This window comes from Bombyx mori, chromosome 19, assembly GCF_030269925.1.
Source record: "Bombyx mori chromosome 19, ASM3026992v2".
Classification (NCBI taxonomy): Eukaryota; Metazoa; Arthropoda; class Insecta; order Lepidoptera; family Bombycidae; genus Bombyx; species Bombyx mori.
Window position 1 is genome coordinate 10,681,656 of NC_085125.1, and position 27,648 is coordinate 10,709,303.

Consider the following 27,648-nt stretch of genomic DNA (forward strand, 5'->3'; position numbering starts at 1 on the left):
AAACAGTTGACGTCGCCCAAAGCGCGTCATTTCGGATCCTCCTGATCCATTAACGGTGCTTTTAGGCACCACAAGCACCGGTGTCCGTCCTCGTCTAAGCCAACGCTTGCGACGAAGGGCTCGACGAGCGAATTAACCCATAGACACAGCCCATTGAGTTTCTCGCCGGATCTTCTCAGTGGGTCGCGTTTCCGATCCGGTTATAAATTCTGCGAAGCGCTGCTCTTGCTAGGGCCAGTGCTAGCAACACTCCGGTTTGAGCCCCGTACGCTCGCCTACACGTGTCAAGGCGAAGCTGAAATAGCCTCTCAAGGCTAGCAGAATAGGTAGAAAAAAAAACTGCAATATATTTGTTTAGTTGGTAACGTTGGTAGAACACACACTTAAAAGTGTATTCCGAATAATAAATAAATATTTGTAATGTAATTTTATTTTTTATATCAAACATCTTTATTGTAACCACAAATTCAAGCAAAATATCATAGACCTAAACAGACCCATCACTAATTAATTATCTAACTCTTCTACCAAACTATTATACTTTCGTTTAAGATGTTAGGATTTTCAGTGTTTTTATACTTGTATTGCTTTTCATAGTTAATAAAAAGAAACCGTATGTATATAAGTTAAGGTCAAAACACTATAACAAAACGACGTGACATTTGTTATCGATTACCTTATCATTTTAAATTCGATTCAGAATAAATATTTAATCTTAGCAGCTCTTGAGAATTTGGAAACAATAATAGTATGTGTTGTGAATTAAAATTAATTTCAAATTATAAAAGAATATATTGAACCAACGATGAATCAAAAAATTATTACACTAATATAACAATACGTTTAAATAATCGAAAAATCGAAGTAATTTATTAGTCATTAAGCAATCGAGAATGTTCTTATGCTTAATTAATTTTAATTGTATTGAGAAATATACAAATTACTAAGCACGCAAAAGAAATAAATGTCTTGTTATAATAGTATTTTGGTTAGTACTTAAGCTAAAAAAAAACACTGGGTACCTAGATCGTTATTCATACTGTTGTTCACTAGTTTTTCCCATTTCTATCAATACTAACTTTCCGTCTACAACGTTGCCCGTATGAACTACACTTCCTCATCAAATTTTTAGATTTTGTTTCTTTTTACTTGTGTTTTTTATGTATCTTTTTAGCTTGTGATGTGTATTGTGAGCCTAATAAATAAATAAAATAAAATAAATAAAAAAAATTTGGCCAGCATACGAAAACAGTCACTTTTTACATAACAACGTCATATTTAGGCCATTTTATCCGAAATTTTGTACAATTTAAATACACAAACCATTCTCGTTTATTACTCTGCCTATTAACGAAAACCGCATCACAATCAGTTGCGTGGTTTACAAGATATAAGGGGCGTATGGTGAAAAATTTAATACTATTTAGTATTAATCGTGACATAGAATTAAATTAAAAGATTATTTAATAAATACTTTATACAAAAACGAATTAAGAAAAAACTTTTAAATTAAATCCAAATTTAAAATGTATCAATCGCGTATGAAGTCGTCTACTCTGCAATTATTTAGCGAGAACGCTAAACATCACCATGTGCCCGCCCTCCCAAGGCTTCTCCACTTAAGCAACGTTCTGATGATCAATGGATATATTAAGTGTATAATCTATGATCAATGGCATGATATTAAAATTTATCGAAGATGGCATACGTTGGGTTATGGATAATATATAATATAAGCGATATATAGATGAGTGGCGCCCTTGGTGACGTGGAGAAAATACATACAAGAAATTAGTTTTATTTACGAAAGAACTCTTTCACGAAACGAATATGTCACATCATGAAATTCATCAGTATACAAAATAAAACTTAACGAAAATTATCTTAACATTAATTTCAGAATTTCGCGGCAAGGAATCATTATTGGTTTTTTGTTAAACCGGACTGAAGGAATCCATTTTTATTATCATTATTTTCTTCGCGAGTATCGCGATTCGTACACATAATTATAACTACTTTTACAGTTTAATATTACAATTAGTTTAGCGCTTGTGGTAACAGAACAACTGAAAACTGTAAGTAATTCAAAATGTCGGAAATATTACACTTCACACACACTTCTGACGTGTGAACTCTGTTGTATTAGTATTTGAAATCAGGTGTGAGACAAGCATAGCTAATTTTATTTATAAATTAAATTGTACATACTAGGTATATACAATACTAGGTATGTACAATTTCTTCAGCAAAAACTTCTGTCCTAAAACAATCTAATACACCTCTTGCGATCAATAAATAATAAATTGCAAAGGAAACTTCTATTTAGATACACCATTTCAGATAAAACTCGAGACTTTTTTTTTTGTTGATAAAAATATAGGTAACCTTTAAACCTTCCAGCATTTAAAACATCGTAATCCGATTAAGCACTAAAAATTTCAAAATAAAAAAAAAAATTATTTAAATATGTACGATATTTATGACTTTGAACTTTATCTGCAAAATATAACACATACATAATATATGTTAATAAACAACAATATTATTGAATTAGTAATAAAAAATATGACGATAAAAAAAACATTTTATTTAAAAAAATTGGTTATTCTAACAATTAATAAGAAGCTTAGGTACTTAAATAATATTTTGGCACCTACCTTGATTTTGGAACGTACTCTTTCAGTGAATTTAATTTTCAATTTATCCTTATTTTAACACTTGAACACGACTGACCACTAGTGCGTGTTGTTTAAAATACAAACGATATTAAAATTCGAAGGAGGTCCGTGTAGATAAGCTTTGTTCGCGAAACCTGAGAACAATTTACTATGAAATTCGAATTTGATTCTAAATGTAAAGGAACAGATTCTATTTTAATTTGCAGTTTAAAGAAAAAGGCTCCCATGCATTATCGATCTAGCTTATGTTAATTATGAACTAACCAATACAGAAAGTTCATTGAACTTATGATTGTTGCTTGACAAATATTGTCTCGTCTGTGTTGTTTTTTGTTACCATAATTTTAGGGGGGCTAATAATAAATTAAATTTAAAGTCCAAGGTAGCCAGAACACACAGCATATCATATTTTTAAGATTGAGGTGATATCGGGACCTATCGATCACAACGTGTGGCCTCGAAGTGTACCTGCTATTAGACTATTACTGTTACTAGAGACCGAAGATGATGACTTGTGTATCAGTTTTCAAAGAGCACAGGACTTTGTCGCATGTTGAACTTTGTCGTATTACACTAACTTGTAATGGTTGCGGTTATTAAAACTTTATAAATATTCGCCTTCGACGAGACGCAGGGATAAAGATGAAAATATATGGCATAGATAACACACATAAATTAGTTGTAGATAAGCAACTCAAGCACTCAACAAAACTGCTTACGGGTGTCGGCCACTAGATGGCTTCAATTCGATTAGTTGCTCATCGCTCCTGTAGATGACAGTAACATATGACCTACCCTATATTTTATTTTTAATGAAGGATTTTGTAAATTTCCAGGAACCACAAATTGATAAAATTTAATCAATAACAAACAAAGACTTGTATGATATTTTTTTTCTGTGTTAAATTATACAATAATAAAATGCCTTAATTTTAACAAAATATAAGTTTAGGGGTATGCGCTACAAGATGTCGCTAGTTTCAATACAAACAAAATATTTGTCTTAAAGTATCGCAGTTTCAAGGCCCTGATCTTCGATGATCGAAGGCCCTGATATATATATGGTACAAAATCGTTGATGATCGCAATCGCTAGCGGATCTCAAATATATTAAGTGTAACTGTATAATCTATGGCTAGCGGACATCGACAATGCTAGGAAACATGACTGCATTGCGGAACCTCCTAACTCACTCCGTCTGAATTGTTGAAAACGTGCAACAAAAGTAATTTTCGCCAAAAAAAACACTGTACACACTTTTAAGTATATATTTAACGAGAAGCATCAAGAAATTTGAATGATATTTCTTTTTCTTCTGCTACTCATGTTAGAGAGATAAAAAGTTCTGTTTAACAGATGTCATAATTTATAATTAATTACCACTCATATCAAAATTTATTTTGATGGAATAGCAAGAATTCTTTTAAGTTAACTGTATCAAAACCGTTGTAATAGATTCAAACTTGTTTTTATTTGCATAGGAAGCTAGCATGCATGGTAAACGGGGCGATGAACCTAAACTATTTGCAATGCAAACAGTTTAACATAATAACTTATGTACCACATACCATTGTGTTTATGGAGAAGTATGTATTTGCATCTTATGATATTATGTAAGATTATCCACCAACCAGAAGTGAATTGTAATAATTAAGTTAAAATATTTAATTTTTTTATTTTCATTTTCTGTATTTCATAAGAATGATACGATCACACTTCGACGATCACAATTACAAACGCAAACAATAAGCTCTTTCAATAAATAATTTCATCAACAGATAATGAATTAGCACTAGCAATTCTTGAAGCCAATAAAATTGATACTACATAATTATTACATATTATTAATTATAGTATGGCGACTAAATATGTTTTATTAAATAAAATATATTCAATAGCGACCTCTTTGGTTTGCTTTTCAAAGTATATAATATCAAACAACGGCTGGCAGCAGCAAATTGAAACATCAGATTTTTTTTGCGTAGCGCCATCTATCCATCATTTTTAGCTCTAACACTTAGAGCTATTACTGCAACACTTGCAGTCAAAAATGTATCTTTTCGACGTAAAATAAAAATTAACAATGGTTCTATTTCTCCAAATCAAGAAACAAAACATAATAAAGATCTTTTTTTATTCCAATTCGAATTTCGTCCTATGTCAAAGCATTTAGGTTTGACACAGAGCACGCTATAAATGGTACGTCGAATGGAACGCAAGCCAAACATAAACAAAGCATACAGTGAGTCTAACGTCTTACTGACGTTAATTTGAAAATCGGAAGATCCAAAACACTGAAACAAAAGAATAACAATAATAAAAACAGTGATAACGATAAAATATTTATCTTGCTTTTAAGATAGCATGGTATATGGTATAACAGGACAGAAAACCAGTGTTTTAAATGTGCAAAAGTGTATCGACAGGAAATCCTGCAGGAAATGAGTGGAACTTGCGGTTTCCAATCTCGATGACTAATGTTTAATCTAATATTTTCACTTAAGCATAGCCATGGGAACGACGTACAAAGAGTGTTTTAAATTATACGACTTAATTCAGAACGGCAAGTTCAGGTATGGATTATTTTGTTTTTTTTTTATGGATCGACATTAAAAAATATGCAGCTGCTCTTACACCTGTCGACATGTAGGTACGATACTAAATTTTTGCAATTCAAATTTCGAATGTCAAAGCGAGGCGTAAAAAGTTTACTGTAACAATTCGATTATAATTTAATCTAAATTCTTACATCTTTATGTAATAATTGTGAAACTAATATGAAAGTTGGATAACAATATTAACTATTTGTAATTATTATGCAACCTAAATGAGCTTAGACAATATTGATAAAAAAAAGCATTTAATAAACATTTCTAAAAAGAAAAAAGGAATAATAAGCCTGATGAATCTGTTTTCTTTTTTCTTTTTAGGTTTATGGCAATTTTAAAACAGATGGTTAAGTTCGCCCTTTTTCTCAACATGACATTTAACTAAAACAACCTTTATATTAAAAACAAATTTATGATATTTCCATTTTCTACTTCAGATATATTATTTTAATTATTTAGTAACAATGAAAAAGGCCCTTAGGAAATTGACTTATCAAATATGTATATTTTCATTTTCAACATTTTGTGTTATTATTACTTATTTAGTTTTTTTTTTTAAATGATTATTTCTTAGTAACCATAGATACAATTACAGTTCAGTGAAGCATTTCATATCTAAAAATACAACTAACATCAATGTGGTGCTACCGTGCAAAGGGATTGGAGTGCTGCATCTTGCTGTTGGTATTGAGCCTTTAGAAAAATCAAAGGAATGCACAGAATTGCTCCTGAAGAAGGGAGGTGATCCTAATCTTTGGTGAGTAAAGTCTTTAGATATTGATAATAGAGACTAAGCCACTGTAGGCAGCGGCTTGGCTCTGTCCCTGGCATTGCTGACGTCCATGAGCGACGGTAACCACTTACCATCAAGTGGGCCGTATGCTCGTTGTGTATGCCTGCTCGGGCAATAAAAAGAAATCAATACATATAAGATACAAAGAATTATTAAAGCATTTAATTACTATGTTTGTAAGCTTATTAAAATGGTTTAATATGGTATAGTCTTTAACAAATATTAGTACGCTGTACTAGGAAAAGATCAACAATACATAAAATATTAGTTAAGGGCTTTTTCTGGTATTAAGTTCAGTTCTCAAATTCTCATTTATGTTTCTTTCAAATGAAAATAGATGCCATAAAATAGTAATCTTAGTTTAGGAGAAAGAAAGAAGTCTGCTGGATCCATATATGGTGGATAAGGGGGGGTTGTTTGATTGTATTCATTGAATTTTTGGATTTTTAAAGGCTTTTTCTGGTATTAAGTTCAGTTCTCAAATTCTCATTTATGTTTCTTTCAAATGAAAATAGAGGCCATAAAATAGTAATCTTAGCTTAGGAAAAAGAAAGAAGTCTGCTGGATCCATATCTGGTGAATAAGGGGGTTGTTTGATTGTATTCATAGTAGGTAGGCAGCGGCTTGGCTCTGCCCCTGGCATTGCTGAAGTCCATGGGCGACAGTAACCACTCACCATCAGGTGGGCCGTCTGCTCGTCTGCCTACAAGGGCAATAAAAAAATAAAAAAATTTGGAAAATTGTTTTTCTACATTGGTGGTCCTGTGGGAAATACTGAGAAGGCTTATTATCATGGTGCAAAATCTAACATTTTTTTCACAAATTTGACCGTTTTCGTCGTATTTGCTCTCGTAAACGCCGTATAACTCTCAAATAATATTCTTTATTTACCTATTGATATACCATTCGGCAAGTAAGACCAGTTTTGATCGACTTTTACATGTTTTTTTCGGTTACGATTCAGTGGGAAGGCTCCACTCCTCAAATTCGTAAACCAAAGTCTCGCAACCACTGGTAACTCTGCGTTTTGTGAATGTTGCGTCATATGTGACTCATTCTAGCAGTCCTCGGCGAATCTTATTCGATTGAGTTTTTGAAAAAAAAAAAAAACCAAGTTATTATTTAGAATGGTACAGATCGATTCATGAGATACAGAAAGTTCATCAGCTATCTCTCTCAAACTTGAATAGTCGTGATCTCAAAGATTGCTTGGATCTACGTCTGTCGGGAAATTTCAGTTCCTTCTGTGATCTGTAATGTATTATATATTCTATGGGGACTGTACTAAGGAATTGTTTGATCATCCGCTTTTTACCATTGCACTGCCCGCCACTACAGCAGATCTCATGAATACTACCCGGAACCGCGTGCGTTTTAAGAAATCAATACTGCCACATGTCCTTCTTCAAGTGACGTTTCAATAGAGTGCTTGATGGTAGATAGTAGCTTCCCTGTGGCTTTGTCATTACTGATTTCTGACCAATGGTGACCGCCACCGGAAGAGCGATGTTCTTGTCCGCCTTCGAAGGCAAAAAAAAAAAAACAAAACAAATACGACCAAATTCTGAATGATAATTAAGGACATACAATTACAATTACATTAAAATCATAATCAGCATTGAATATGTCACATAAGTTGTTCCAAGAACAAGAACTATTTTGAAAGCGATCACAATCTGAATTCTAACCTCAGACACTGAGTTTCTCGCCGGATCTTCTCAGTGGGTCGCGTTTCCTGTTCAGTGGTAGATTCTGCGCGAAACGCTGCTCTTGCTAGGGTTAGTGTTACCAACATCCTCAGTTTAAAACCCGTGAGCTCACCTACGCCCGGTTACGCTGGCATAACCCCACCAGGTTATAAGGAAATGAAATTGAATCCCACCACGGACCTTCAAACATGAGGTCCGAATATAAAGCACAGTTTATATATCATTGTATAGTTATAGTATTATTGAGTCTTCGATACATTAACCACTCTACACCTGGCATGAGCTCTTTCATCTTTTAATATTTCTTACCCTTGCTATATTAAATTTCCAGAGTTAACAGCAGGCCCAAATGTTGTGCTTTTAAAGCAATAACACAAAATGACTTTTTAATAATTGTGTATATGAACTTTTTCATTAATCCCGTTTAACAAAAACATCCGGTTAAATTTTCATATCCTACTTGGAAATTGACTGTTGCATTAAAGTGACAAACCAACAACGTTTTTAATTGAACACGTCCGTCATAGACATAGGTACGTACATGATAAATGTGTCTCATCCCAAAAAGCAATTTTTTTTTTGTTTTTGTTTTTTTTTTTTTCCTACCTAAGCTGATAGCCTTAGGGGCAATTTCAGCGTAACCCTAACGTTTGTAGGTGAGCTCACGGGGCTCAAACCTGATGACGTTGCTAACAGGAACCCTAGCAAGAGCCGTGCTTCGCAGAATCTACCACCGGATCGGAAACGCGACCCACTGAGAAGATCCGGCGAGAAACTCAGTGGGCTGTGTCTGAGAGTTAATTTACTCGTCGAGCCCTTCGTCGCAAGCGACGGGTTCGACGAGAACGGTGACCGGTGCTTGAAGTACCTAAAAGCACCGTTAGTGGATCGGGAGGATCCGAGATGACGTGTTTTGGGCGACGTCGACTGCTTTCCATTCTGTCCGCAGGATCGGGAATAAAAAGCAATAACAAACTTACCAAGGCCGAAGTATAAGTTTTATACCGCCAATTTAGTGCAAATGTGTTCTTTCCGTTTTAATCGCGAAATAAATTGCGTAAAGAACGCGATTATGATGCAACGGACCTTAATGTTTCGTTGAGCTTTAGTCATCGCTTGATATGAGTCATTGGAACCGTAAGCGAGACCTCTACTGTTCTATGCCAGATAAATTCATAAATAAACCCGAAATATGTCAAAAATGAATATTACTTTTCAATCGTTTTTGGAATCTGAAATAGCATCCAACCTATTCGAAAAAGACAACGGAAAAAGTTAAAACAGCTATATAAACTAGCATTTGTCCCGTCCGGGCGTATCTGGAATAGTCTACCAGCCAATAGAGAAACAACAAGAATTTGTTAGTAGTTTATAAAACTTTTTACCGCGTTTCGTTTTGACCATCGCTAAGTTTTCGGCGCGTCTTTTTTATGTGACAGCTCTTTGCGAGAAAATAACTGGAATTCCAACAGCAATTTCAAATTTCAACTCAATCTTGCGAAAGGTATGCGAACCTATAGAAAAGCTTCTTCTATTCGACTAAATTTTTTGTAAACAACACAAAATGCACAAAAACGCATTCAGTACTAGCTTATTTGAGCAAGTAACAGAATGAATGGAGCAAAAAAAAATCACATTGCGCATTGAATTAAAACGTACTCTAACAGCGGAAAAGGGTGCTTAAGGAGCTCCCACGTGAAACTGCAAGTGTGTAGGTTGGCAAAATTTATTATACTTTCGAAATATAAATTAAGTAATTTTTGTGATCACGGTATTGCGTCAGATGTGGGTGTAAGTTTTGTCGTGCCACTATTCACTGTGGTTTCGATTGATAAGGTCACAGAGCCATTAGGGTTAGGGTCTTACGTCGTCAATTAATTTTTATAATACATCTGTGCTCAAACATGGCAGACGGGTAGGTACCACCACCGCTCGGCCTATTTCTGTTGCTTAGCAGAAAACCTTTTTGATTAGAAGCCGTTGTACTATAAAATCGAGAATCAGACCTCATGTCTCAAGACAGGTGACAACAGTTACCTTATTGAGATCTGTGCGCTGTGTTATCTGTTACCACATCTAAGCAATAATAAAAAAGAATAATAATTGTAAATAGGACATGCTTTAACAAAAACGGACTTTAAATAGAAAAAGAAGATATTCCAAAACAAATTAATATATACTAAAAACAATAATCATCGAAACTGGTTGGCGTGATATTGAGTTATTCATCTATTTGTCGCGCACATACTTAATGCAAATTTAAGACTTATATGGTTTTCTCATGGAACTGGACTAAATTGAAATGGGACCACACGGGAAGCGTCAGCTTTCTAATCAAAAAAGAGTCATCAAAATCGATTCATCCAGTCAAAAGTTATGAGGTAACAAACATAAAAAAAAACATACACATTTTTTTTCCTACCTATTCGCTAGTAGCATAGGGGACTATTCCAGCTACGCCCGAACGGGTAGGTGAGCTCACAGGCTGAACCTCCGAGAATTTGCTAACACTAGCCCTAGCAAGAGCAGTGCTTCGCTGAATCTACCACCGGATCGGAATCGTGTCTGTGTCTATGGGTTATTTTACTTGTCGAACACTTAATCGACTAGTTCGAGAAGGACGGCGACCGGTGCTTGAGAAACCTAAAAGCACCTGCACGATTCCAATTCGGGTGCACACTTCGAAATCAAATGTACAATCCCAAATTCACTAGTGCCTACAAAATCGACCGGCAGATTTTATCGACTGGTAGCAATCTATTGCCCATATTAGTTTAAGTTCATAATACCTATAGTACGATTGCATTCAGGAAAATTGTCATTTTTAAAACCTGCTTGCCAAATATAGAAATTATCGAAAGGTAGATATTTCACTACTATATAAAGCTTAACAAAGTTTTAAAAATATCGAGTGCACTTAAAACTACGGCAATTGAAATATACAAATAAAACGGATTCGTTTTTGTGACACGAAATCAGTAGAGCGTGCGAACGTCGAGCACCAGTGAACAAAGGCACGTAGAGGAGGCAAACCAGTTTAATCCTCTAAGTTAATTTGAAAAAGCTCAATGTCAAGATTTCCTCAAGTATTTTAATATGTTGTGTACCAATTGACTATAATCATGAACGCAAAATAAAATTAATTTTAAAATATTTTTCTTTTGGATTCGTATAACTAGGCGTAAACGATGTAAACTCTGAATCTACTAAGAGACTTTTCTCTCTCTTTGTTTTGTACCGTATATTCTACGGAGTAGATTCTGAGGAATTATTTAAAATCCCTTCATATCTATTATCGCGCCACTTTATAATTCCTCCATCTCCTTTTTACCATAGCACCTCTCGCCGACGGAGTTCGTCTGTACTATCTGATTCCGCTGAGTTCATCCGAAGCGCGTTTCTACATATCGTTTTTGCAACATACCATCCAGTTTTGGAACGAATTCTCCTCCACGGTTTTTCCCGACCGCTATGACTTGTCCTTCTTCAAACGAGGCTTGCGGAGATTACTCAACGAAAAGAAGCGACTTCGCTGGCCCTTGGGGTTGTCCATGAGCGGATAGCCACTGACCATTTAGTGGATATGCTCATCTGCCTACAGAGGCCATAAAAATAATAATAATGTGGTTCGACAGCGACTACTGCATACATTTCCTTAAAATTGCTTCAAGAAAAGGGAGATGGTTTATAAGAGGTTCCAAAACAGCTCTAAGGTTCATACACGCACAGTTTCGGTGATCACAAGTATTTACAAAGTTTCGATTATAATAAATAACTTAAAACCTATTAAGTGTAGCCATGAGAACTAACTAGTCCATTCTAAGATAGCTAAGCATCCGAAAAAGGTTCTCTTCCATCTGCCGGGAACGTGTTATGGGCTTCTTCGGACACATCATATGGTCTCCTAGACATGAATTAGAGAAGCTCATAATTGCGAGTCGCATAGAGGGCAAGCGCGCCGTGGGCAGAACACCAGCCAGATGGTGTGATCTAGTAAGAGAAGCACTTGGTACTGTACACTGTACCATGCGGTCCATGCCACCAATGATCGAACACAGTGGAAGAACAGAACATCACATGTGGTCGCGATCCTTAGTAGTGATGGAACGATATAGAAGTGTAACCAGCTACAAATAATAACAAAATTTTGTAAAGATTTATTTTTAAATTTAGCAACTTTAAAGATCAATCAATTCTCGCTACAAAACTTGGCCGGGCTATGTACCACAGACCTGTCTACTTCAGCCGCGAAGCATCCAACCATGTTTGTATCCGAATCGTAGGAAAGCCGTTTTACCAACTAGAATTCTACCTCGTGTCTCAAGGTGCATTTATAAATCAAGTCCATCTATGCCCTCATGTAATCATTTAACATCAAAAAAACCGTGAGCTCGTCCACAGATCTATTGCAATATGAGAACCAGGAAAGCTTGTCCACGCACACATAACAATATTGCGCACATAAAACGCAAATAGAAGTACCTCACACACGAAGACAAGTTTGTGATTCATCTCGACACTCTGCTTCTAACAAGTCAAGCATCTGTTCAATTACCGTAACTCAATTCCTCTGTAATTGAGACAATGGAATTAATCGTAAATCATCTTGAGTGCAGCTGCGTCGGTCTGATTGTGAGATTAATAACGCTTGAGATTTAAACGATTGTTCTGCTCTTTGAACTTTTTTTTATTGCTTAGATGGGTGGACGAGCTCACAGCGGTCTTAAGTGGTCACTGGAGCCCATAGACATCTACAACGTATATGCGCCACCCACCTTGAGATATAAGTTCTAAGGTCTCAAGTATAGTTACAACGGCTGCCCCACCCTTCAAACGTATTACTGCTTCACGGCTGAAATAGGCCGGGCGGTGGTACCTACCCGTGCAGACTCACAAGAGGTCCTACCACCAGTAACTTGAACTATTATTATTATTATTTTTATTAGGTATGTGAAAATTTTATTGGACGCACCAGAGTTTCTTTAGTCCGTGTATTTATATAGACTTAAACGGTGAGAAATGTCGAATCGCAATTCGTCATTGCAGTTTCGTGAAGAATAACCTTATTGATTGATGACCAGCGGCCCGCTCCGGCTCCGCTCGGATCTTTAACAAAAATTTCAACGATATTTTACGTTGTTTTATTTTTTTTAATAAAAGAACACTTATTGCGGCATAACTATAATAGTTAGACATATTATGCTGTCGCGACACTTTTTATAATTAATAATGAGTTCTACAAAGTCGTAGTACATTATTTTATTCTATCATCAATATTTTTCGCAAGGCACGCGATGTAAAGAATATTGTAGGTATTTTTTTTACACCTTGGGTTACATTATTGGAGTTTTAGTAAGGATCCCAAAAAGTTTTTTCAAAAAAGATTTTAGCCTATGTCACTCGGGAATAGTGTAGCTTCCAAACAATGAAAGAATTTATTAAATCTGTTCAGTAGTTTCGGAGCCTATTCAATACAAATACACAAACAAATCTTTCCTCTTTATAATATTATTATAGTATAGATTATTAAAACTATCGCGATCTAACCCATTGTTCTGCTCTTGAACTATTAGGGCATATCAATTTTTTTACTGGACGCACCAGGGTTTCTTAGTTAGAATTATAATTCGTTCACGCTAGCTAAATATGCATTGTCCGATACTTCATGAATAAATGTTTCTAATCATAATTCTTGGGCGACATCAATATTCAAAAAGAACGGTTCAATTGCACCGGCTACCTCACGATTGTGTGATATTCAATGGGCTCGAAAGAGAATGAATAATTAGATGTGTATTTCTTGCCTTGATTTTAACTCCATTGCTGGCTTCCTGCCTTCCTCGATGCTAAGGGTCGTGAATACTCTCACTATCTCTCACACGATGTTTCTCTGCCTCTTCCTGTCTCAGGCGGCTTAATCACTACATAGTATAGAACAAAGTCGCTTTCTCTGTCCCTATATCTGTCTGTCCCTATGTATGCTTAAATCTTTAAAACTACGCAACGGATTTTGATGCGGTTTTTTTTAATAGATAGAGTGATTGAAGAGGAAGTTTTGTATGTATAATAACATCCATTAAACAGTGGAGAAATCAATAATAAATTACAGTTTCCGAAGCGAAGCGAGGGCGGGTCGCTAGTAATATTATAAAGCTGAAGAGTTTATTTGTTTAAACGCGCTAATCTCAGGAACTACTGGTCCGATTTGAAAAATTAAATCAGTGTTAGATAGCCCATTTATCGAGGAAGGCTATATAACGTCACGCTAAGATCAATGAATTGATAACTTCCTCTTTTGAAGTCTGTTAAAAAGCGAGATTTTGGTACCTTAAAATTAACATTCTATTATTCAAAAATACTTTCACTTTCTACGTAAATGAAGAGACTGGTAAAATTTAGCGTTATGCCAAAGTAACTATTCCACGCGGACGAAGTCGCGGACAAAAGTTAGTAAGTAATAAATTTGGTGGCTTTAACAACATTCACTAAAATTTTAGCAGGCTTCGTCCGATGATGTCACTTATGTTAATGTTTAATGTTAATGTTGTAATGACGTCCCGGAAACCACAAAACCGCTACCGTAAAAGTGCGCATGGTTCGCATTACAAGTACCCTGGTTCCTTTAAAAATAAAACTAGGTGCGCTTCTCTGTTGCACTTGCGTCAATTTGCGCTAAAGTATTAAAACCGATCGCACTCTTCGACTCGTAGACAATTTCTTTCCAAAATATTAAAACGCTTTTCCGTCTTTCAATGAAAAAATATCCAAGAAATGAACACACATCACGTTTTTAAAAATTACATAAATAATTAAAACTACTTTTTTTATTGCCCTTATAGGCAGATGGGCATACGGCCCACCTGATGGTGAGTGGTTACCGTCGCCCATGGACTACAGCAATGCCAGGGGCAGAGCCATGCTGCTTCCTACCGCTACTTTTATTACGTGTCTTAATCTCGCGTTCTTTATTGTCATTATAATATTATTTCAAACGTTTAGAGTAAGCCGTAAAAGTATGTACGTAGTTTAATTAGCTGATGACACCGCCATCTACTACTCGTGTAGGAAGAAGGCGTTGCTTCATCGACGACTTCAGACCGCAGCTACCACCATGGGACAGTGGTTCCGGAAGTGGCGCATCGACATCAACCCCTCGAAAAGCACAGCGGTGCTCTTCAAAAGGGGTCGCCCTCCGAACACCACGCTGAGCATCCCCTTCCCGACTAGGCGCGTCAACACCTCCGCCCCCGCCGTTCGCCCAATCACGATGTTCGACCAGCCCATACCGTGGGCCCCGAAGGTCAAATATTTAGGCGTCACCCTCGACAGTAGGATGACATTCCGCCCCCACATCAAGACGGTACGCGACCGTGCCGCCTTCATTCTAGGACGTCTCTACCCGATGATATGTAGGCGAAGTAAAATGTCCCTTAGAAATAAGGTGACACTCTACAAAACTTGCATTCGCCCCGTCATGACCTATGCAAGTGTAGTGTTCGCTCACGCGGCCCGCACTCACTTAAAGTCATTCCAAATCATTCAATCCCGTTTTTGCAGGATAGCCGTCGGAGCCCCGTGGTTCGTCAGGAACGTCGACCTCCATGACGACCTGGACTTAGAGTCCACCAGTAAGTATATGCAGTCGGCGTCAATGCGTCACTTCGATAAAGCGGCACGACACGAGAACCCTCTCATCGTGGCCGCCGGTAACTACATTCCCGATCCTGCGGACAGAATGGAAAGCAGTCGACGTCGCCCAAAACACGTCATCTCGGATCCTCCCGATCCACTAACGGTGCTTCTAGGTACTTCAAGCACCGGTCACCGTTCTTGTCGAACCCGTCGCTTGCGACGAAGGGCTCGACGAGTAAATTAACTCTCAGACACAGCCCACTGAGTTTCTCGCCGGATCTTCTCAGTGGGTCGCGTTTCCGATCCGGTGGTAGATTCTGCGAAGCACGGCCCTTGCTAGGGTCCGTGTTAGCAACGTCATCAGGTTTGAGCCTCGTGAGCTCACCTACAAAAGTTAGGGTTACGCTGATATAGCCTCTCAAGGCTCTCAGCTTAGGTAGGAAAAAAAAAAAAAAGTTTAATTAACATGTCCACACGGCACGCAAAAACCGAAGAAACTACTAAGTATCGATATATTATATAAGTAATACTTAAAATTGTGCTCTCCACAAATGGATGAAAAGAGATTGTAAGAAATCGCCTCGGGGCAGGTAAAGTAATTTTGGGTTATTTTAACCCACGCCGTGTTCCGTGTAGGAGTAATGTCCAGTCGTTATGAAATTTCGTAGGCGTGTACGTCGTAACGGTAGCGCTGCTTTTGTTCTCGAAATAACATCTGAACGTCGGTCACGAATCTAGGATAATCCCTTCAAAACGTGTTCCTTACGTTCGCTACGAAATCACGAGCCGCAATTAGCTACAAGTACACACGAAATAACTTAGAAGTGCAACGAACTTACAATAGTACGTTGTGCACCAAGGAAGAAAAGCCCGATTCCGATCCCGTAGTAGATTCATTCGCGAAGCAATTGCTCTTGTGTTGTTAGGTCTCCTTCGGAGACGCTCGGGCAGTTGTTAGCAAATCCCGCCCCTCTTGGCTGAGCCTTTGCTCGCCCACCTGTCCTGGGGAAACTGGAGAGGCCTTCGGGCCACCAGTAAACATTCAACCATAAAAAAAAAAAAAAAGGAAGAAAAGTTGGACATTTCTTGAATAAGAATTGTCTGATGAACTCATCTTTGTTTAATACTTCACTATTAAATTTTATTGCCTTTTGTTTATTTCACTTTTACACTAAACACAATATTGCAAATTACCCGAGCACAACAATGGCGGAGAATTTTAGGTGCGTCAGAGCAGACGTAGACACTAACGCGCATGCGCACTTGTACCCAGGGAGAAAAAGTTACACTTTCTTCCCTGTACAGCGGGAGGAAAACCGCACTTTCGTAGGTAGGTAGGCGTAGGTAGGAGAAAAAATGCTCTTGATTCAACGGTACGGAATGAGGTTTTTAATTACAATGAAACAGGTTTCAAACTTTACGGTGCTAAGCGGTTACCATAGTCATTAGACATGGCAATGTGAAAACATTAGGTCCAGGTCACGACGTTACCAACAGAACGAATGCAAGATTACTTTCGTTGTTAAAAAAAAGCAGACACGCGACCCGGGTTCCATTTCTTTGTATTGTATAACTCCAATAATAGTTATATTTAGTTGATTCATTAATTTACATTCTTGGTCCTTTAGTTTCGTCATTAAACTGTTATAAGGCTTTCAGATCTTCTAGCCAATTGTCCAAAACACTGACCATTCTATAGCTGTTAAAAGTCATAATAATATTATGCTTGTTTTCATTGCAATTAACACATATAATAAGAAATGCTTTGAGATTTATAAAAATGAACATATTCATGGTTGTGTTTTTATTCGTGATCTATAATAAGAATGTAAGTTTTTTTATTTAATTGAATTGGCTCTTTTAGTATGACAAACAGAAATTGAGTCGCACGCGAATATTTTGTGTTGTTTTTTTTGTGCGTTTTCAAACATACATATTTGACCGTTCTCAATAGCTCACAATAATAAACCGCATCGGAAATATGCTTAGGTCTTATCAAATGACATATAAATTGCACTTCACGCTTGAAAGATCTAAATTGGGAATACTTTTTTTAATTTTTTTATTGCTTAGATGAATGGACGAGCTCACAGTCCACCTGGTGTTAAGTGGTTACTGGAGCCTATAGACATCTACAAAGTAAATGCGCCACCCACCTTGAGATATAAGTTCTAAGGTCTCAAGTATAGTTACAACGGCTGCCTCACCCTTCAAACCGAAACGCATTACTGTTTCACGGCAGAAATAGGCAGGGTGGTGGTACCTACCCGCGCGGACTCACAAGAGCTCCTACCACCAGTAATTACGCAAATTATAATTTTGCGGGTTTCATTTTTATTACACGATGTTATTCCTTCACCGTGGAGGTCAATCTTACTTAGTGTCAATATTACATGAATTACAGTAATGACGACGGTGTAACTCCGGTACACATAGCGGCGATATGGGGCCGCGTCGACAACCTGAAACTCTTGCTCGGCTGCGGAGGAGATCCCTATGTACGGGACCTCGACGGGCTGACTGCCTTTGACTACGCTGCCAGAGAACAGCAGTGGAACGTATTTGACTACCTACAGAATGTAGTGGACGAATCCAATGACGTGGGCACTGGTTGCGGGTACACTATGGACTTGGGTAAGTTTTATTTATATTTGTTATATGAGAATGTTTAATGTTTTTTTTTCTTCTTTTACTGATAGCGTGGCCTATCGTGCGTCTGCATAAGTAAATACATCTATCTATCTATCTATCTATCTATCTATCTATCTATCTATCTATCTTCTATCTATCTATCTTCTATCTATCTATCTTCTATCTATCTATCTTCTATCTATATATAGTATATATAAATGAATTGCTGTTCGTTAGTCTCGCTAAAACTTGAGAACGGCTGGACCGATTTGGCTAATTTTGGTCTTGAATTATTTGTGGAAGTCCAGAGAAGGTTTAAAAGGTAGATAAATATGAAAATGCTCGGAATTAAATAAAAATAACAATTTTGTTTTACCTTTGATGTGTCCCCCGTCGGACGGATACCTTTTGTTTGTTTTAGTTTATTTTATACAAAAGTTTAGATCTTTTATTTATCGATTGAGGCACTACGAAGTCTGCCGGGTCAGCTAATAATAAATATAAATTTATTGGTGGTAGGACCTCTTGTGAGTCCGCACGGGTAGGTTTGAAGGGTGGGGCAGCCGTTGTAACTATACTGACACCTTAGAACTTATATCTTAAGATGGGTGGCGGATGAATGGGTGGTGATTTCGGTTGTATGTCTATGGGCTCCAGTAACCACTTAACACGAGGTGGCCTGTGAGCTCGTCCAAAAAATATGCGTTCTGCTTTGAAGCTAAACACAGTCGTTATTCCAAATGCAATAGAACTGAGATTTCGCGTAGTCTTATCTATGACTCTCACTGACTACTCGGCACCAACTGACAGCACATGTAGCTAATAAATAATAGTAATAACATAATTTTAATACGCTAGCAAATGGAATCGTGACTCGATACAATTAAAACTACCTCTACTGTTTAAGTTAGAAAATTCAACAGCAGTTATCACAATATTCAATAGTCCACGAATAGCAGGCCACATCTTAGTTGTCCTTAGGTATACATGAAAACTCTGAAGTATTCTAAAGGTCGCAAACAATGACAAATGAATGGGAGATTAAATCGTAAAAGTAGTTTTTAGTTAAAAACAGTATGTTTTATAGTTGAATAGTTAGTCTTAACTATCAATATACCGGTCTTTGCTCCGTGATTTTATTAAACTCAAACATTTCACATTTCGATCCATACCCAAGGTTTCTGTCAAAGAAACTAGACGTTCAATGGTGGTATCACTCACTCATTCACTCACTCACTCACTCAATCACTCACTCACTCACTCAATCAATCATTCACTCACTCACTCACGAGTATAGTAAGGGCACACAATAAGAATCACGATTCCGAACAACTTAAAAAGGCATTCCTGTACGGTATGATTGGTACACGATCACTATTTCGTTTTTTTTGGGTTGCGTGATATGAACGATCAGTTCGTATTGGAAGGTAATAACATAGAAACTATTGGCATCGAATTTATGTCTTGATTGTCTTTCCATCTCGTGATCCGACGTTCGATAATCGCTCGGTTTCTTTATTGAAAACATACGGTGTTTTATAGTTTGGATATAATTTGTTCTTGTATTCTTAAATCGATGGGTAAAAGAAAGGCTATTTGGTTTAAACGACATTTATCTTTGTAACTTAAGGTCAGTTTTATTTGGTATTAGCATCAACAGATCTATGTTTTTAATTGAACTTCAATTAAGCTTACCTCATTTAAATAGTTGAAAAAGTTTTTTTTGGTCGAGATATTTTTTTTTATTTGAAAACTGCAAAGATGTCGCTTAAACCACATAGCCTTTCACCTCTCGATGTACATATGCGTTAATACTGGTGTTAAGACGTGCCCGATATTAAGTATTGGACTGTGTCTCTCGCGGTAGCGACATTTTAATGTCTATAGTGACCGTAATACCGACCGACCGACTGACTTGTAATGTTTATAGCTAGCAAGCCGTTACATACACGTCATTTGGGATCCTCCCAATATCTATCCTAACAGTGCTTTTAGGCACCTCAAGCACTGATCACCGTTCTCGTCAATTCCGTCGAGAACGGCTACAAAGGGCTAGGCGAGCAAATTAACACAACACAGCCAACTGAGCTTCTCGCCGGATCTTCTCAGTGGGTCGCATTTTAGATCCGGTCGTAGATTCTGAGAAGCACTGCTCTTGCTAAGGCCAGTGTTAGCAACACTTCGGTTTGAGCCCCGAGAGCTTACCTATACGCTAAGGTGAAGCTGAAATAGCCTCTCAAGGCTATCAGCATAGGTAGAAAAAAAAAGAAAAAAAAAAACAAGCATACAATATATTTGTTTAGTTGGTAACGTTGGTAAAACACACACTCAAGTGTATACCAAATTAAGGTCAAAACGACGTGACATTTGTTATCGATTACTTTGTCATTTTAAATTCGATTCAGAATAAATAATCAATCTTAGCAGCTCTTGAGAATTTGGTAGGGGGATTGTGATCATTGGTAGGGGAAAAAATGCGCAATAAATAAACAACATAAACACAGCTGAGTTGTTTTTTACTACTATGTTTATCTTTTCCTTTTGGACGAACGTTGAATATGACTTAAATGACCTATTCACCCTTCCTTAACTAATCTCAAACTATCAAACATTTTTCAATGCAGTTACCAAGAAAAACATAATTGAATTGAACTTTTATTATCTCGCAGTGGCTCGCGTTAACCTCTGATCTTCGATACGGGCAGCTGACAATGTTCATTGTACAGGCCGAGTGAACTATATGACAAATGAAGAATGCATTGTTTGTCAATTATTCCTTCTTTGAACATTGAGTAACTTCAAAAGCATTCTATAAAATGTCCACAATGCGTATTCGTCACTCGCGTATAAATCTATACATATAAAAATGAATTGCTGTTCGTTAGTCTCGCTAATACTCGAGAACGGCTGGACGGATTTGCCTAATTTTGGTTTTGAATTATTTGTGGAAGTCCAGAAAAAGTTTAAAAGGTAGATAAATATGAAAATGCTCGGAATTAAATAAAAATAACACTTTTGTTTTCCCTTTGATGTGTCCGTCCGTCCATCGGACGGATTCATTTTGTTTGTTTTAAGTTTATTTTATACAAAAGTTTAAGCCTTTTATTTATCGATTGAGGCACTACGAAGTCTGCCGGGTCAGCTAGTAATAAATAAAATTCAATTCAAAACACTATATGTTTACTGTAAAATGTATATTCATTTTCAAAGACAATAGCTTTGTACAAATTACGCCATTGGAATGTGAATCAAATCAATAATATTCCGTGAACTTAACGGTCATCAGTTCCATTTATTAGATTATCGTTCGTAATCGAACCCTAAAATACGTTGGGTAACTTAGAATTACTGTATTTGAACACAAAATAAAAATAAAAAACTTAAAAGTAGCTCTCGTGACGTCTCTACCCCTGGCATTGCTGAGCATTCATGAGCTACAGTAACCAGTCACCACCAGATGGCCGTAAAGGACAATAAAAATATGCGGTTTTTATGTTTAGTTATTTTTAAGTTGTCAAGTCAGTTTTACTGGTGGTTAGGCGTTTTGTGAGATCCCGCGTAGGTTTCACCTTCCTGCCCATATCTACTGAAGAAGTAGTAGCACGTGTCGAACGTCAAGTGAAGTTAGCATAACCCCTCGAGGTTACTAGAAATAGTTAGCCAAAAAAACACGTGTCGGTTCAAAGATTGGTACTAGGATATTCTTGGGATATTGAGATGGGCAGTGGAATAAAAAAGTTTTTGATATGAAACATCATAGCCGCACCTAAAATCGATTGCTGGCGTGGCGACGCATGCAGTGGCGACGCATGCCGTGGCGATACGTCGCCGCTCTATATAGTACGAGCAGTATATATAAATAATCAATCTATATGTAGTAGTGTATACGTATATAGTGGATGTGTGTCTACTGGTGTGCCGACGCATTGGTATGTGCAAGCGTCTGTTTCTTAATATAAATACTTCATTTTTCATTAACATTAATACATGTATTTCCTATCGCACACTACCCTTATATGCATCTATTCTATACAAAATAATATCAATGTTTCAAATCTATCATCTATTTTATTACGTGCTACTACTATGTTCATTACATAATACTATGCTCATCAATGTTATTGTCGTGTATTTACAAATTTACATTGTCCAATTGTAGAACGAATTCTGGTTACAACGGACAATATGGTGGCTGAATACGAACCGATAACTGACGAACAAATGCAAAACAAGACGTACAGAAAATCCGACATGATCCGTCAGTGGTTCGACGATAACAGTTTGGTTATAAACAAACTGTACCCGACTATATTAGGCGAAACGTACCTTATAGACGACTTCCAAAGTATCACGTTGGACCTGACCGAATCGCACGACACGAACAATACGTTCAGGACTTGCCGATCGAATGGGGACGTGGAAATAAGCGGCGTTAAGCCTCTAGATTGTACCGTTGACAAAACAGGAGATCCCAGGAAGCAGAGGTTGAGCGTTTTCGAAAACTTCTCGCTCCCCGGATCCCCAAATAACATAACGCATATGAATTACAATACGAAATCGTCTTTAAAGAAATCAAAAACGATCGAAACAAAAGAGATTCCGAGAGATGACCGCGAACTCGATAAAGCTATGGCGGTCGTACAGAATAGGACAAACGAATTTCTGTCTTCGACTAATGTAGATAGAGTATGTAATACAAGGAGATCGTCTAACAGCAGCGGAGTGAGCAGTAATTATTCTGGTGGCAGCATCACTATAGCTAGTTTCCACGAGGAATACAAGTATGAGGATAAAGAAGAAGATGTAGTGCTCGTTGAGAAGAGACTGCGAGTTTCGCCTATTGTGTGAGTATTCTATTGCTTAAGAGACATTTTTGCACATTACAGGAGAAACATTTAAAATTTGGAAAAAAAACCTCTTCAGCTCCTTGAATAGGGTAAACTTATTGAAGTTCAATTAAAAACATCGAATTGTTGATATTAATACCAAATAAAACGGACCTCTAATTGCAAAGATAAATGTCGCGTGTTAAGCGAAATGTCGCATGAAAAAAATTGTCTTTCAACCTTTCAAAGATTTAGAAGCATTGATGAAGGCATTCTGTTCAATTATTTGTAATTTTTTTCTCGCTAATTGTCTTATATAGCTTTTCTACTTAAATGGCTCACGAAACAGACTATAGAGACGAGGCGACGGATATATGAATTTGCTACACAATAGATTGTTAAATGGAATTTCCTAATTCCAAAAACTGTTCGGTGTTTACATAATAATAGTTTTAGGGGAATACGACAAAAGGTAGATCTTCTACGGAGCGACCGAAGTTGCTCGGTAGATTGACGTGCCGAATGTATACATTATGTAAACGAATCTTGAAAATATCTTTAGAACGGATCCTTCCGATCCATTAGCGGTGTTTTTAGGTATCTCAAGCACCGGTCACCGTCCTCGCCGAACCCGTCGCTTGCGACGAAGGGCTAGGCGAGTGAACTAACCCATAGACACAGCCCACTGAGTTTCTCGCCGGATCTTTTGAGTGGGTCGCGTTTCCGATCCGGTGGTAGATTCTGCGAAGCACTGCTTTTACTAGGGCCAGTGTTAACAACACTCTCGGTTTGAGCGCCGTGAGCTCACCTACACCTACGTTAGGGCGAAACTGAAAAGCAAAAAATACCCAAAATGTAAAAAATATCCCACAGCTTACCCCTGGAAGAGACAGTGGAATCGATTGACCAAACAGCAGTTTCGGTGGCATCTTCCCTACCGACCACGGTACAGTACGACAATAACACTCTCAGAGCGGAACTCTTGAAGTTAGGCTTCTCGCCGGGTCCCATACAGGATTCAACAAGGACTCTTTATCTAAAGAAATTGCAAGCCTTGAAGCAAACCCCAGTGGTCGTGAACAGCCAGGGCAAAAGTGAGTATTAAACTGAAAAGCAAACCCAAAAAGTTTTTATAGAAAATATTTAAAAAAAAAATTGTAAATTAAATGTCATCGTTTTGAAAATTTCAGTTTTTAGGTTATGTTTACATGTCTTGTATATATATTTAAAAATTTACAATGATATTTACAAAATGCAAATATTTAATGAAAATTCCTAAAGTCTACCAATCTTGTAATCTTTCGAATGTTCCATTTAGGAATAACCAAATTGCCTATAAAGGTATTACATAAAAATATTGATACAAAGTTATTGTCACGTATTGGTTGCTTGAAAATGTTCTTTATTCCCGCAGCGTACAGTGTCGAATTAGAAAAATCTCTACGTAACGTTGATTGGATGCTGAATCTCCAACAGTATGTTGAGTTGGAAAGCAAAGCGCGCGCCGATTTCGCTAATCCCAATAAAAAATGGCGGGAAGGCACGGCGAAGACTTCCTTCACGTATCTTCTCTTGGATCCGCGACTCACGCACAATCTCCCGGAGAGAGCCAGCAAACAAAACCAACATGTCTCTTGGGTCACTTTTGTAAACTCCATATTTTACGTCGGGAAAGGTATGTTCGAAAGTTTTGCTTAATCAAGGTAATTTATATTTAGCAAGTTTCCTTTTTTTATTGGAACGAAGTTTTGGAACCAAGTTCCTTATGGGACGATGCCAGGGGGTACCCTAACCGGGAAAAAACGTCCGTAACGTAAGATTTTTATTAGTAATGCACAAAGTGTACGACTTAACTTTGTAATAACGTACAAAAAATAACATATTTTTTTAACATTCATTGACCAAGATCTCAGAGCGTTCGTTTGTGCAATACACTAACTCTTATGCAAACAACCGTGAATGAAGTGTACCACAATAAGTTCGCACGTTACCGAATGACCGTGTTGCGAAACCTCCAGTTTTATTTTCTTTATACCTCTAATAGAACTTAAAATTATTATTTTTATATTAAGAAACTTCATCCCTATCCGGTGTCCCACGACACCACACATCTTTTTTTACTTAGATGGGTGGACGAGGTCACAGCCCACCTAAGGTTAAGCGCCTACTGAAATCCACACATAACAACAACGTAAACTGGCAACATTTCAGATCAGAAATTAATTTATTAAATTAGATAAGAGTATCACATATGGCCGCACTTTAGAAGACGAGACCATAATTCCTGGTCGAACTTTCTTAATATTGGCTTATCAAGATGAAGAATTATTAAAATATGGTGTACCAGTCGCGCAGAAATTGCGGGCGTGAGTGCCCGTGTGGACAGCAGAAGAACCCTTGTAGACAAGCATCATAGTCCTGTCTATTTCTGCCGCGAAATTCTTTATCGAAGTCAGTGGAGATACGTACCTCAAAGTACACAGTAGACTCCGGCGACCTCGCCAAACTAAATCAACGAGACCTCACACAGCAAATGTCCCCTTATTTCAGGTAAACGTTCTCGGCCCTATTCTCACCTATACCAAGCGCTGACCCTGTGGAAGCGCGACTTCAAAACGTCTAAAGACAAGAAAGTTCAGCAAATCCTCGACATATGGTCGGATAAGGTGGGCGTAGTTTGTCTTCACATATTTCAGAACGTCATACCGGCGGAAGCGTACACGTACGAAGCGGCCATGATCGATGTGCTCGGAATAAATAATATTAAGAATTTGAAGGCTGGCAACTATTACGGTGTTGCCGCCTCCTGGCCGTTGAAAGAGAGAAGGCTGCTCGGTTTGTACTTATTGTACAAGGCCATGCTGATCTTCCTTAGCGAGGGCGAAAGACAATTAAGGCCTGATGATATAGACTGAAATATTTATTTATTTATATTTGTAATATATATTTTTATTAATTGACATTTTCCATTTGGTAAAGAAAATCCATTCGCGGAAACAAACGAAACTAACCAAAATTTCACAACCTAGGTGAGGTCGGTAAATGCCGCCACAACACACCTTGAGATATGGGTTCTAAGGTCTCAATATAGTTACAACGGCTGCCCCACCCTTCAAACCGAAACGCATTACTGCTTCACAGCAGAAATAGGGAGGGTAGTGGTACCTACCCGCGCGGACTCACAAGAGCTCCTACCACCAGTAAAATTACATACATATTACATGTGCTAAGTTTTATATTTGAATAAAAAAAATATTATAGTGACAGAGGTTGTATAGCAAAAGAACGGAAAAACGAAAAAATATTCTACGTATATTTTAAATGATATCCTACTTCGTGGACGCGCAATGTATAGCAAACAAGATTCGGAGGTTAATGAACGCGGAAGAGCACAGTCAATTAAACGACCACGAACAAGTACCCTGCACTATTAACTACTAATAATATTGCATACATTTATAGTTTAAAATAAAGAAACAAACGCTTTTATAGTAAATAGATAATAATAGACAATAGTAATAAAATCGTTGTATTGTCTCATTCCACTACAGTTCATTGACATTTGAATTTTATTTGCCATAGGTTGCGGGTTCACAAAATAAATACAAACGAACTTTATACTCAGATTAAAGTAGTTCTACCTTTCAGATTTTCAAAATAGTAACATTACGCTTAAAAATATGTATACAGTAGCAATCAAAAATAAATATAATAATATGTATATACATTGGTTGTGAAGTGTTCTTGCGAAACTAGAATGTAAATAATTTATTTATTAATTTGTACATTAAGTACTTCTCAAACGATTATTTCTACGTGTCTACGTGCATGTGTGTTTATGTGATTTGGCTTTGTTTTTTTTTTATATGTACCTAGTAATGTAAAATTTAGATCTCTTATTAAACCAAATTAAAATTTCGAAATGCTTCTTACATTTTGGTAATAATTGCTTACTTTTGGTTTTGATTTTTTTTAGGGTGACTATATTTTTATTATAGAAATTGTATGTAGTTAATTCAATATTTTTTGGCAAGCCTTGCAAGGTTACGTGTGTGTACCAGCTTAAAATGCGCTACTATGTATATACTAAGCTTAAAAAATGTCCTAATGTTTTTTTTTTTTTTCGAAAACCTTGCAATGAATTTAAATTGAAAGTTTTAACTAAAAAAATGAAATTAACTTGACAAGTCTTCGTATAATTAAGTACCTGGGCACTAACATGAATTTTAAAACTAAATAATACGACCAAAGACTTTATTTCTAAGTATTAACCCTTGACAAAAATAATATAATTAAAGTTTACCACGTCCTCAGTATTGTCCACTAATTCTAAGCTTTAACATTTTGTATTTTTCTATTTATTAAACGTGTTTTTATTTTGTAATTATTCGAATTATTTATGCACGTATTCTATTTTGTATGCACTGTTTAAAAATCTGATTCTATATTTGAAGAATAAGGAAATAATTAAAATAAGTGCTTCCATAAATACGAAATATTGTGTATGTTAAAATTACAATGTAGATGAGTAGGTATTCGTGAAATTTGTGAAACATTCTTTATCAAAATATGTTCCTATTTTTTGTATCATCACAATTTTTTGTCGCATTGTATTTGTAATTAAAAAATCACATCGAATTGGGATTAGTTTACCGTTTTCGGGAAACAGCCTATCATTATACCGATCACGATGTGTTTTACATTTTATTGTTCATTTTTTTTTTTTATACTGAACTGTCATAGCTTCTGTGACGTCACGTGTTGCGAAAA

The 27,648-nt window shown here is 36.8% G+C and overlaps 2 protein-coding genes across 2 annotated transcripts in view; one reads left to right on the top strand and one right to left on the bottom strand.

Moving 5' to 3' along the window:
- LOC692881 (alpha-N-acetylgalactosaminidase) overlaps positions 1 to 19,857 on the bottom strand; it is a gene marked incomplete in the record, with an annotated part of 31,312 nt that extends 11,455 nt beyond the window's left edge. Inside the window, 4 exon segments of the mRNA NM_001046726.1 lie at positions 335 to 355; positions 3,561 to 3,572; positions 5,502 to 5,521; positions 19,807 to 19,857.
- LOC101738112 (ankyrin repeat and LEM domain-containing protein 1) lies at positions 4,352 to 26,047 on the top strand. Its single transcript, XM_004922448.5, has 7 exons — positions 4,352 to 5,251; positions 5,883 to 6,044; positions 17,826 to 18,055; positions 22,212 to 22,896; positions 23,752 to 23,972; positions 24,293 to 24,553; positions 25,429 to 26,047. Exons 1-7 carry the CDS (start codon positions 5,190 to 5,192, stop codon positions 25,791 to 25,793), a joined length of 1,986 nt encoding a protein of 661 aa, XP_004922505.2. The 5' UTR covers positions 4,352 to 5,189; the 3' UTR covers positions 25,794 to 26,047.
- The last annotated feature ends 1,601 nt before the right edge of the window (positions 26,048 to 27,648 follow it).